The sequence below is a fragment of the Leptinotarsa decemlineata genome, unplaced genomic scaffold, assembly GCF_025532065.1.
Source record: "Leptinotarsa decemlineata unplaced genomic scaffold, Ldec_3_MD MMD2_tig00001973_RagTag_RagTag, whole genome shotgun sequence".
In the NCBI taxonomy this organism is placed as follows: domain Eukaryota; kingdom Metazoa; phylum Arthropoda; class Insecta; order Coleoptera; family Chrysomelidae; genus Leptinotarsa; species Leptinotarsa decemlineata.
Genome location: NW_027412572.1, coordinates 300,475 through 313,827, shown reverse-complemented (window position 1 = coordinate 313,827; position 13,353 = coordinate 300,475). Strand labels below are relative to the sequence as shown.

The window sequence follows — 13,353 nt, the reverse complement described above, 5'->3', positions numbered from 1 at the left end:
AGCTATTAACTTTTTTGATATCTACCCACAGCATGAGAAACCAATCAATTCCCAGCATTGTACTCAGCGTTGTACTGAATATGAAATTTGCAAGTTTTTATATGCTACAGTCGCTGAGCTTCTCAAAATATCATCTGCCTACAATCCAACATTTTAGTTCTTCACTATCGAAACCAGAAAAATTGTTGTGGACCCCCGCTCATGAATTGTGAACTCCCATTTTTTGGTCACGCCAACGTAGACCCCCGTCGAGTTTCTCGTGGACCCCTGGAGGTCCATCTGGACAACTTTTGGAATCACTGGTTTAGACCAAAAAATTACAAGGTGCTTTATTTGAAATAAACAGTTATCTTCGTCCGAAATTTTCTGGAAAAGGCACTATTCACTATTTCCACAGTAGAATCCACAATGCCGGAAATTACTTTTCGACAGTGTCTAGTCTGGCGAATTTTGAAACAGCTTAATATCAACAAGGCGTCTGGTCCTGTTTAAGTGCCCGTCATCGTACTTAAGAAGTGCGCCAATGAAATTGCACCAGTTTTTTGTGGACTTTTCAACCTGTCTTACAGGAAGAGGGTTTGTCCTTCTTATTGGAAGATTGCTCACGTTCAGATTGCCCGAAAATGGCAATAATAATCTTCCAAATAAATATAGAGCAGTCGCTTTGGTATCAGTGACATTAAAACTCATGGAGAAAGTCGTTTACCACCATATCCTCAAATATTTGGAACACTTCAACATCTTGAGCGATCATCAATATGGCTTTCGGAAACAAAGATCTACAGGCTAACAAAAACAGGACAACTATGAAGCCGCCAATGTCATCAACATGAGTTCACGCCCGCTCATGGACATAATGGAATCCTTGTTCAGGAAAGGCCTAAATTTTGCCATTGCGCCAACATCTGTGCCCACTTGTGAGATAATTACGGCAGTGGAATCCACCAGTTCCCTTATTGACCAGACCGAGGCAGATGAATTCAGATGGAGAATCAGAGAACAGCTGGATCGAGAACCAGTTCCAACATCTAACATCAGCAATGAAGAACGTAGAACTCTGTAAGGCCTACGTAGAGACAACACACTCAAGATCCTACCTGCAAATAAAGGAAACGCTACTGTGGTGATGGATAGTATTCTCTACGAACAGAAGATGGGAGAGGTTCTTCAGAAGGGACGGTACACAAAGATCGTACGGGACCCTACTGCATCAATTGAAAGGAAGTTGTACCAGTCTATCTTTCAAACAACGAAAGATCATCTCTAACACAGTACCACAGTAAGCCCCCTCACTTGTATGGATTACCCATAATCCACAAGAAGGACGTTCCGCTTAGACCGATCATCAGCTCCAAAGATTCGGCTACTCAAAACTTGTCTAGATTTTTACTTTCCATAATACAAACATTACAAGACAAAGCATCGTCTTTTGTGAAGAATTCAAGGCATTTTGTCGAACAATTGAATTCAAACAGGAACATCAACGTGGAAGCCTCTACACCAACGTTCCGGTCGAAGAAGCACTCCAAATCATACAGAGAAAACTATCCGAAGACGGGAACCTGAAAGAGAGAACGAATCTACCTTTAGAAGTAATTATGGAATTACTAGGATGATGTGTACGAAATTGTTATTTCCAACTGAAGGACGAATTCTTTACACAAGATGAGTGACTGCCAATGGGATCGCCACTTTCACCAGTCATAGCCAACATATATATGGAGTGGTTTGAAACTCTGGCCATTGAAGAAGCCCACAAGAAACCTCGAGTCTGATTGAGATATGTTGACGACACCTTCATAATATGGAACCATGGGAATACTGATCTAGACGCCTTCCTGAAACACATCAACAGCGTGAGACCTTCCATCAATTTCACAATGGAGATGGAAATCCACAACGAATTGCCATTCTCAGACGTTTTGGTGAAGAGAACCGACACTGAGTGGGAAACATCTGTATACCGAAAACCCACTCATACGGGACAGTATCTGAACCATGAATCCAACCACCATCAATCGACTAAGAGAGGAATTATCAAGACTCTATTAGACCGTGCTTTCGGGCTCTGGATACGAAGGAAGGTCTCGAGAAGGAACTGGACAATATCAAAAATTATTTTCAACGGAATGGCTACTCCAAAGCGATGGTAGAAAAGAATTTGGCTGAAAGACAGCAGGAGCCTCGCAAGGAAGAGAAGTCGTCACAACCAGTGCTTGCACTTCCCTACATCAGAGGATTATCGGAGAGGATAAGAAGAATTGGTTCCAAGTACAACATCAGAATCTGCTTCAGAGCTGGTAACACTATCCGTAGCAGCCTCACGAAAACCAGGCCACCAAACGCGGACTGCGATTCCAACAATTGCATTTACCGGATACCCTGTGAGTGCGGAAAATCCTATATTGGTGAAACTAAGAGGCCATTGAATGTTCGCATTGCCGAGCACAAGAAACACAAAGCAAATCAGGAATAGCAGACCATATTTGGACCCATCAACACAACATCGAGTGGTCCCAAGCTGAGATCTTGCACAGAGAGGAACATTGGTTTAGGAGAAAATTCAAGGAAGCCGCATACATGTTGTCCAACAACATATTTAGCCAAGCCAGCGTAGAAATACGCAACATATGGAAACCCATCATCAAGCAAAAAATGGCCAACTCCCGCCAAAACGGTCATCTCCCACGGAACCAGTGAAGTGAAAAAAGGAAAGCAGAGATGAGTGAAAGTACTCAAATAACCTATAAGTTGTCAGCTCACGGAGGAAACGGTCTTGACTTGGAATCTCTTAACTTTTTTTAATTTTTTTTTCAATTTGTTCCATTTTTACTTGTACTATATTTCATTTCAGGTTTTTGCTTACTATAACTGTTTTTATGCTATTCATTTTTAATCTTCTTCTTTAATTTTTTAATTGTTTTTTTTAGTTATTTCAGGGATTTCAAATCATTTCATATAATATCAGACAATGGAAGTCCGAACTAATGGAATTGATCAATAGTTTGGTTTACAGAGACCGTGTGGACCTTGTATATGACCCGTTCTTTTCCATTTTCAAATCAAACCCCAAACCCAAATGTTTCGCAGTGGATTAGTTCTTGCAGCTAACATGAAATGTTTCATTTCGATAATTTTGTGGAACTTCAAGTCATGCGAACATTGAAAACATCACGTTACGGAATGGAGCCACAAACCACATAACACCAAACGATTTCCAGATACGTTCGTCGTTCAAATAACGAAAACATTAATAAAGCGGTCGAGGGTCTGCCAGTAAATTCCGCAAATACAAACCTAGCCGGTAAAAGAAAATAAAAGAGCACCGACATCGCGGTCACGCCGGCCTCCAAGGCTAACTTGACTATTCATTTCGGTAATCTGTGGATCATAACAGGACCGTCATAAGCATAATGAGTGGCAATTTTCAGAGGGCGAATGTTGATCTACCAGTGTCAGGTAAAATATGCATTTCCTTACCTGCTCTATCGATCTAAAATATTTTCAGCATTGCGGCGTTGCCACTTCCATCAAAACGTCCTAGCAACTTCATTTTTTTGAATGGAACACCTCGTATATCAATACATTTTTGAATTTGCTCTAATATTTTAATACTTTTTTGTTAATAATGTCCTATACCTATCTCTATCTGTTTTCGAGATAAAAAATAAATTGTGCTAAATATGGTCCAAAACATAGCCTTAATTGAAATTAAGTACATCAGTACTCTCAATTCATGAAAAATTGATATTTTAATGATAGTTTGGACAAACTCGAAATATTCAAACCACACCAAGAAATCGACTCCATACCATACAGGGCGTGCTGAAAATACTTTTATTTCCATTGTGCAAAAAAGTAGTCAAAAGTGCATTTTTTCAAATGAAACCCCCCCCTGTATATTACTTGGTGAATTGAACGATGGTGAAAAATGCTTCAAAATGATATATCATGTCCCTATACCTAAATCGTCAAGTTTTCTCAATAAAGTCGCTTCTTCTAGAAACATTATTTTTTTTAGAATTTGGATTTAGGTAGCAGTGGAATTATCAAGCTTATAGCAGTTCGGTTACTTTTATAAGTAATTTACAAAGAGATATCGACGGTGTTTCGAACCATTTTCTAAAATGAATGCAAATATCGATTATTCAAACGAAGTTCTTATGGAATAATTTATTATACACATGAACAAAGTGATCAAATCATTGTCAGAACGTGTAAAAAATTCAACCAAATGTATCCTGAATTAACACCAATGAACGAGAGGAAGTTTGTAAGGTTACAAAATAATTTCCTCAACTATGGCTCAAAGTTTCCAAGGAACAACTGTACCAAAAATCAGTCATTTCTAGGTAAAAAGTAAGATTTTGTGGGCTGAAACATGTGAAAGTACAGACAATAACAGAATAGGATGATTCAAAATAACAAAATTGTAAACAAAATATCACATTTTCACAATAAATGCTGACAATGTTGTCCATTACATTCTAAACACTTCAAAATGTTTTTCTGTACGCGACTTGTGATTATTTTTTCAATTTCCTGGGGATCCAGATCTTCAATACTCCGCACTATTCGCCATCGCAATTCTTCTTTGGTAGGCACTGGAGTATTGTATAACCTTTCTTTTAAAACACCCCATAAAAAAAAGTCAAGTGGCGTGAGATCGGGTGATCTCAGTGGCCAATCCCACGGCCCTAAACGTTTCAACAATATAGTTGAAACCGATCGGCTGATTTTCAAATTTTTTTTTCAGTTTCCACGTTCTTGCTATCTTGAAACTGTTATTTTAGGATAAATATAGTTTAAAAATACTAAAAAACACGCTTTTAATGAACATCGAACTAAAAAGTTCGAATACCAGTATTATTGTGAAAAAAGCGTCAGGCAAAAATACAAATAAAAAAAAAATACAAAAATATGTCACATAGCGCCCACGCTTTTTTCAGAATAATACTAGTATTTTTCGTTCTTTATAGTTTTAAGCTCATTTAAAAAAAGTATTTTTAACTTTTTGTTCGATGTTCTTTAAAAGCGTGTTTTTCAGTTTTTTAAACTATATTTATTCACTATTTTGGTCCGATTTATTGTCAAAAATAATTTGTTTTTCAAGTTCTAGTCACAAGTATTATAAATCTTTAACAGACGACGCACGAATGTAAAATTCGTCTCAAACAACATAATAAAGTTTGAAAAAATCCCCAATTTTATTAAAACAACGATAAAAATAAAAAAATTAATTGGCGCTCCGGGGCGACTTCATTAATTCCAGTAGCGCATTTGCTTTTTCAGTTTGAGGTCTAAAATTCTATAGTAGATAATACTGAGATGCAGTAAGTCTCCAACAGAGGGCGGACAGTTGTAAAATTTGTTTCGAAGTAAAGAGAAAATTTGCAGTAATAATTTCAAAAAACAATTCAGTCTTGATGTTTTGATTTGAAGTTTCTTTCAAAATATTAACGGACTGAAAATATTTTTTCAGTGAATAATTTTATTTTTCAAATCAATCTTTTGATTTGATATGTATGTCAAGCACCTTAATTCTAATTTTTCGATTTTTTTAAATATTTGAGTAACTGAATTTTTTAGGTGTACAATTTACGATGAAGTTTTCATTGTTGAAATTCATATTCTTGTTTGCTTTCAAATAATCGAATTAGATTTCAAAATGTATCTTCCGTTTCGTTCAAAACTTTTTTCTGTACTGAATCACCGATAATTGTAAATATTCGAATATTTCATCTGTAGTACAAAATTTCGCTAACACTTATAATTCTTAAAATATGTTTTTTATTTTGATTTTCTTTTGAACAACCTATCAAGGAGGTTACGTAAAGCGCCATCTGCCCGCGAATAGATCAAGAAATATCAATGAGATTACGTACAGCGCCATCTCCCCGCCATCTCACCGATAATTTTGTCAATAGAGATCCCGATTTTTAGTGTTACAAACAAACATACAAACAAACATACATGCATACATACAGACAGGTAAAGTGTGTAAAAAAAACGTGTTTGCTTTGAGCCATATTTTTTTATATCAAGCGCTCGTCGCTTTTTTTACAATATTACTAATATTTTTCGTTCGTTATTGTTTCAAGTTTATTTAAAAAAATACTTTTAACTTTTTAGTTCGATGTTCTTTAAAAGCGTGTTTTTTAGTTTTTTAAATTATACTTATTTACATTTAATGTACTTGTTTTTCATAATCCAAACAACAGTATTGAAAATTCTCTACAAAAATTATAAAATGAATGAAATGAATCCGAATTAAAACAATGAACAATGTACAAGTCATTGTGAATTTTACCTGAAATTATCTTTATTAAAATATACGTGAAATTAATTTTGATATGTATTTTGCCCTTTCAGAGCTTTTCATCCTTTACACTTGAAGAAATGATTCATTTCCATTCGTTCAGATTTACCATATTTTCTGAATCCACAAATCTTTCTAACAAATCACTCCATTATTTTTCTCACTCCGGCACTGGAATCATTCTGTTTATGGGCAAGAATATGTCTCTCCCTTGGTTGGGTTGTGATTTCTTCGGAGATAAGAAATTAATTGTACTTGAGATGAACGGGAAATTATTGCTGTTCGTTTGATATGTTCATTTGTTTATGGTTATCCGCAGGATTTGTTTTGAGTGCCTGTTTCGGCTCACTATATTCCCATGGGAAGATGTGGATGGGATCGTATTTTGTTACAGAATGAATATCAAGTTTGTGAGTGATTTGAGATCTTCGCTCGAATATCAAATGTATTTTGTGGTTGCATTAAAAAATTGTATATTATATACCGAGCGATTGGAGAGTGCGGTTGAATTTCAAAAATAGCAAGTGGCAAATTTATTTGTATGTGAACAAAAACAACTTGATTAAATGAACGTGATGAGATGATTAATATTTTTTCATAAACTACACCTCCCGATTTGATCTCCACAAACTGTATTTGAAAAATATATCGCATGTTTCGCATGTTTTGAATACTACAAGTTGCTTCTTACGCTAATATTTATACAGGGTGTCCCTGGACTTCCTCTTTTCCTCTCGGGAATGTATGGATGGGGTCAAAATATCACCAGTACTTCATATAACTTTTTTTCCTAAAGGTCTTCGTAACCAAGTTACGGGCCCTCGAAGTTACAAAATGAAAAATGTTTTTCTTTGATAACTTTTCAAGTGAATATTCAAAATCATCCAAATTTTGGTAATTGACTAAACAAATGAATTCCGTCGATGAGCTTTCATGCAGGAGTCAGTTGTTTTGCTACAAAGTCAGGAACGGACTACCCCCGATGGTCCACACCCCAAAACTTTGAAATGACAGATATTTTTCAATATTTTTCAACAAAATAAGGTTACTTGGACAATTTTATGAATAAAAGTACTCGTGTGGAAAGTCGATCGGAGCAACGAGTCTTCATAAAAATGTAGTTCTACTCGACGACATCAAACCCGCTCGTCCACCATTATTTGAAATGAATAATTATCAAAGCAGAAATAATAATGATAACGTTAATTCAACAACATTTATGACAGGAATAATACAAAGTATGCTAAAATGAAGTCGTAAACAAAAAGTACAGTACCTATATGGAAGTTTAAGTCACAATTGTGATAGCAGGTATTTTTTCAAAAGAAATATCAAGTTCTGTAGATTCGTGGTGTTTTTAAACTAACAAGCTACTCTACTATGATATATCGAATTCATTCCATATTTTGTATGTACATAATACGTGTGGAATAATCACGTTTCGTGTTGATCAGTTATCTGAATCTCATGAAACTCAACATTCGAATGTTTCAAATTCTTCTTCACAGCTAAACTGTTGAGGAGTTTCACTGATAATTATAATTTTATGGAAGAAATTCTTTAACACGAATCTAAATTTAGCTGAAAAAACGCACATCGGAAAAAATATTTACTATACTAATAAAAAGCAAACGAATGAACTACAAAAACGGCTGCACATGATCAGGTGAAAAATATCCAGGGAATAATTATGTTCCGTTTCTTTCACAGATGTTGACAAAAAAACCTTTTAGAAAGTTTTGATAAAAAATGAGAAACTGGAATGCGATTTTGTTTTGTTGAGTGGTGCGTTGTCATATGACTATCATTGTATTGTCAATATTCTATAGGATATTTTGAATTTTTTTGATATGGCCGAACAGTTTACATTCAATGAATATGCAGATATGCATGTATTTTATGGACGAGCATTTTGTAATGCTGCAGAAGCTCGTCGTCTGTATTCCGAGCATTTTCCCAATCGAACGGTACCGTCAAGAGAAACATTCAAGCGTGTCGATCGCAGCTTGAGGGAGACAGGTATGTAATAATTGATAATATAATTAATTTGAGCACGTTGTTTTATTTCGATATTATTGTAGGTACAGTTTTGCCAAAACGAGGTGGTGAGGGCGCTCCTAGGACTGTACGTACCGTTGTATTGGAGGAAAATATTTTGGAAGCCGTCGCTGATGATCCTTCAATGAGCATCAGAAATCTATCAGAACAGTTCCATACATCCAAGTCCACTATTCATAGAATAATTAGGGAACAACTGCTCCACCCATTTCACATCCAGAAGGTATATGCCGTGACACCTCAAGATTTTCCAGCACGACTGGAATATGCCAATTGGTTCATGGATAGGCAAAGAGAGGATATGACTTTTATTAATCGAGTTTTATTCACTGATGAAGCAGGTTTCAGTAGAGATGGAGTTATCAACTCTCATAATCTCCATATATGGGCCGAAGAAAATCCCCATGGGATATTGCAAACCAAACACCAACGGAAATTCAACGTGAATGTTTGGGCTGGTATCATAGGAAACCATCTTATATGACCATTCGTTCTACAGGACCGATTGAATGGAGAACGTTATTTGAAGTTCATTCAGAACGATTTGAATGGACTTTTGGAACATGTTCCATTGCAAACCCGAAGAGATATGTGGTTTATGCATGATGGCGCTCCTCCTCATTTTAGTTTGATTGTGCGTGACCATCTGAACCATATTTTTCACAATAGATGGATTGGTAGAGGTGGGCCATATTCATGGCCATCGCGGTCTCCGGATTTAAATCCATTGGATTTCTTTCTGTGGGGGCATCTAAAAAGCCTTGTTTACGCTACACCTATTCACACAAGAGATGCATTGTTGAATAGAATAACATTACATTGTGAAGCCATACGAAACGACCCTGGAATGCTATTTCAAGTACAGAGAGGGTGTCTTCGCAGACTAAGAAAATGTATAGAGAGAGAAGGTGGTCATATCGAGCAGTTTCTGTAGCGGATTTTTCATTTCTGTTTGCTCTTGAGGTTCTTGAGTTTCGTTAGTTAAACGTGTTTGCATTATAAAAATTCGTTTTGAACATTTCACCTATCATTTCCATTTTCCTTAAAAACTAATATTTTCGAATAATGGTAGACATCTCAGGATAAATGTTGTTGAATTAACGTTATCATTATTATTTCTGCTTTGATAATTATTCATTTCAAATAATGGTGGACGAGCGGGTTTGATGTCGTCGAGTGAAACTACATTTTTATCAAGACTCGTTGCTCCGATCGACTTTCCACACGAGTACTTTTATTCATAAAATTGTTCAAGTAACCTTAATTTGTTGAAAAGTGTTGAAAAAAATCTGTCATTTCTATAATTCGTTTTGGTCTAAAAAGTCCCTAACACTATATGGTTCTGAATCTATTAAATATTTTTTTATTTCTTTCTTAGATTTCTTTACGCTCCTCAAATCTTTGATTCGATTAGGCAATTTATTGTATAGCTTCATTGACATGTAATGAGGAGTTTTTTCTGTTATGGTTAACCTATGTGTAGGGAGCACGAAATCATTTCTTCTTGTTCCATAGGAGTGTTGATTAATATTGTTAACGAACAGATGCCTTTTTTTCAATACAAACATTAAGCATTCATAAATATAAAGAGCATAGATCGTCATTATCCCGTTATTCTTGAAGACATTTCTACACGATTGATTATACTTCAAATTACTCATCATTCTGATTGCTCTTTTCTGAATTATAAATATTTGAATACTCTTCGTGAGCAAAACAATAGCAAAATCAATACTCCCAGTCGCTCTGGACTGAATGTACATCCCATCTCGTCTTGTGTTTGTAAATCTTTTGCTGGAAAAATCCTCACTTGTTTACTTTGTGGTGAATGTTCAAGAAGTACTGAAAACTCATGTGAATTTCTGGAACTTCATCTAGCTTTTCCTAATACGACTAATAACCAGTCCGTGCAAAGCTTATTGTTAAATCATCTGAAAATGGAATTTTTAACAGGTGATGATCGACTGTATTGTCAAACATGCGCCAAACTAACTGACTGTTATAAGGAAACAAGTATAGCTGAAGCACCAGTCAATCTAATAATAACACTGATGATTTTCAAACAAGACTCAACCTCTAACGGAAGCAAGAAACTCTTTGGAAGGTTCGAAATAGATGAACATTTCAACCTAGCAGACCACTGTTATAATATTCATGCAGTCATTGTTCACTGTGGTTCTGGCGTTGAATGTGGTCATTGTTACGCCTTGGTCAAAGAAGAAACGGACTGGTTTAAGTTTGACGATAGTCGTGTCACGAAGTGTTCTGGCGATGCATTGAATTTATTGGAGCCTCTGGAGACACCCTACATTTTGTTTTATGAGAGAGAGGACATTGTTAGATCAAGATCTTCAGATGATGTGGTGCTGCAGGTTTTTCCGGATTTTCCTGCAGCTGAAAAAACAAATGCGCCACTGGAATCAATGAAGTCGCCCCGGAGCGCCAATTAATTTTTATTGTTGTATTTATTTTATTTTTATCGTTGTCTTAACATATTGAATAAATATTTTAATTTGACGTGTCATTCCATTTGGCTTGTACACACTGTATGAGTTTGCATACGAATCAGAATTTTAACAGCCCTATTTCATAAAAAGGATCATAAACTTTAAAAAATGCTCACCATTTATACTGCTTCTGATAACGAACGACGTAACTTTTGAAACAGGCCGATATCTCAAGGATAAAATCCAATCACTATGCCACAAAATCACTAAGATAACGAATAACCTTTTTTTAAACTAAGCCACATTATATTGAAGATTCTGCATGGTCTTTTTATACCAATGAAACCGAAAATCGAACCAAAAATCAGTTCAATTATCGTGTGTCGCGATTGAACCCCGTCTTCTTAAACTCATATATAGACAACACTTCAAATTTCCTGTTAAGTTTTCCACGCTGTAACTCCATACACACACATAACACCAACTTAACCTCACCTAACCGTTCGGCAAAGAAAGAACTGAGACAAAGCCGAAGATAGCGAAAATAATGCCGTGGTCTATGAGCGATCTGAAACAACTACAGGTTAAAATAACCGCCGCTATACCGCGAAATAAGCGGAGTCTACGTGCCAAACGCGGGTGGCATGTATAAAATCGAATGCGGCTTTTATCAGACCCTATTATCGATAATCGGTAAATGGTAATAAAGATAAGTTGAATAATTTGTACGGAAAGGCGATAAAGTTAACCTTGTTTGCCGCCTCGGAAAATTATGTTGAGCAATTCCGAAACTGCCTGATACGGGTTTCGGTGTATTTGAACAGATCACCTTCACAAACTATTTTACTGGTTATTTCACCCAATCATTTCTTTCATTCATGATTTCGTGGGTTTCAATTCGATTTTACTACAGAAAGTAAAATACTCGGAAAGTAGTTCGGAATCACATCGTAAAGGTTTTAAATCATACGACTTTTGCTGGAGAACTGCTTTATTGGGGACTGTTCTGCGAATATATAAAAGTATAGAAACATACATGCTGTTTGTTTCTTTGGGAAACATTAGTACAGTAAAATAGGTTAAAGATATTATATTTTATGATAACTATTACAATTGTCATTGTTGATTTGTGAATCAGGTGAGTATGTTTTTTTTATTGAACTCAATAACTTACTTTAGCGTAAATTTTTGCCAAACGTTACAGATTTTCCTAATATTAAACTTAAATTGACACCAGATTAACCTATACTGTAAACTGTGCAGTATAGAAGAAGCCTTGGGCATTAAAAATAGTCCTGCAGCCAAATACGATTTGGGAAAAATGGGTCAATCATTGTTTTGGGTCAAATATTACCCAATTCACCCCAGAATAGCAGAAAAAGCATTTGGAAAAACGTATTCAAGAAATTTATTCCACACACTCGCAGTTCTCCAAATGAGAGAGTTTTTACACACTGAAGTTCGTGGTGTATTGAGTTGAACGTCCTATGGACGTATGTCCTAAACGCCTCAACTTTTGAGATACAGGGTGGCAAAGTTGTCAAAAATAATCAGTTTTTTAATAATAACTGAGATAATTTTGTAGACATCTTTGGCATATTTGGTACATATGTTCCATTCATCAAGGCGCATTTTATGATGTACAATTTTCTCAATTTTCTCTGCCACTGGCATACGTACGAGTTTTGAAATGTATATTTTTGGCGAAAAAAATACTACGCCACTGCTTTATCTTGAATTAAAAATTATTTTTAAAATCTCCATACATTTTTGAGCACATTTGATTTGCTGGGTGTTTTTTATCCGACGAATGGTTTTCGCTCAAAAAATTAAAAATCGCTTTACTTAAGGATAAATTCCTTAAAAATCTGATGCGGTATCGTGCATCGACTGAAAGCAAACTAAGAGATCAGATTTGTTGCAAAATAATTGAGGATCTAAAAGGTATTTGTTTGTTGTCAGATGCACTGTTCTCAATTAAAATTACGTCATAACGCAGCACCGCTTAATAATTTTTGAAAACATAAATTTAGTTATCCTGGAATAAATGACGTGTAGCAGAATTTATTTACTGCACCTCTTGGAAATATGGAGTTTGTCGATATGTGATTTCTTTTAAAGATTAAAAGCAGAAAAAACAGCGTACCCACCATAGCAATCAAAAACGAATTATCTGTATGTACAAACGTCAGTAGCAAATATTGATGTTGGTTTAAAGTAAGGTGTTGGTGTTAAAAACTGTCACAGCGCGTTTTGATTGATTTTGAAGTGTTATTGAAGTTATTTTGGATATTTGTCATCAAATTGTTTGGCGTATTTTGGTTGATTTTTTGTTATACCCATACCATATTTCAAGAGTGCAGGCATTACTCCCCAGAGATTTTCCACAGCGTGTGAACTTCAGTCAGTGGTATCTACAAAGTATTGCACTAAATCCGCAGTTTGAGACACAAAACACCAAAACACCAAAAGTTTCAACCGCTACTGGATGAAACAGATAGTTGTTTCCAAGATTTTGGTATGTTTCCC

General features: G+C 35.6%; 1 protein-coding gene across 13 annotated transcripts in view; it reads right to left on the bottom strand.

The window, feature by feature from the left end:
- by (focal adhesion protein tensin) overlaps positions 1 to 13,353 on the bottom strand; it is a 687,936-nt gene that overhangs the window by 445,315 nt on the left and 229,268 nt on the right. For 2 of the 13 annotated variants that reach the window (XM_074176613.1, XM_074176614.1), the window contains exon 1: positions 11,001 to 11,422. The exons of 10 other annotated variants lie outside the window; for them this stretch is intronic. In XM_074176613.1, the coding sequence (XP_074032714.1) occupies positions 11,001 to 11,003 (3 nt within the window). In that variant the 5' untranslated portion in view covers positions 11,004 to 11,422. Of the gene's footprint in view, positions 1 to 11,000; positions 11,427 to 13,353 lie in introns of those variants that run through there. One more of the 13 variants, XM_074176602.1, reaches the window with a different exon arrangement.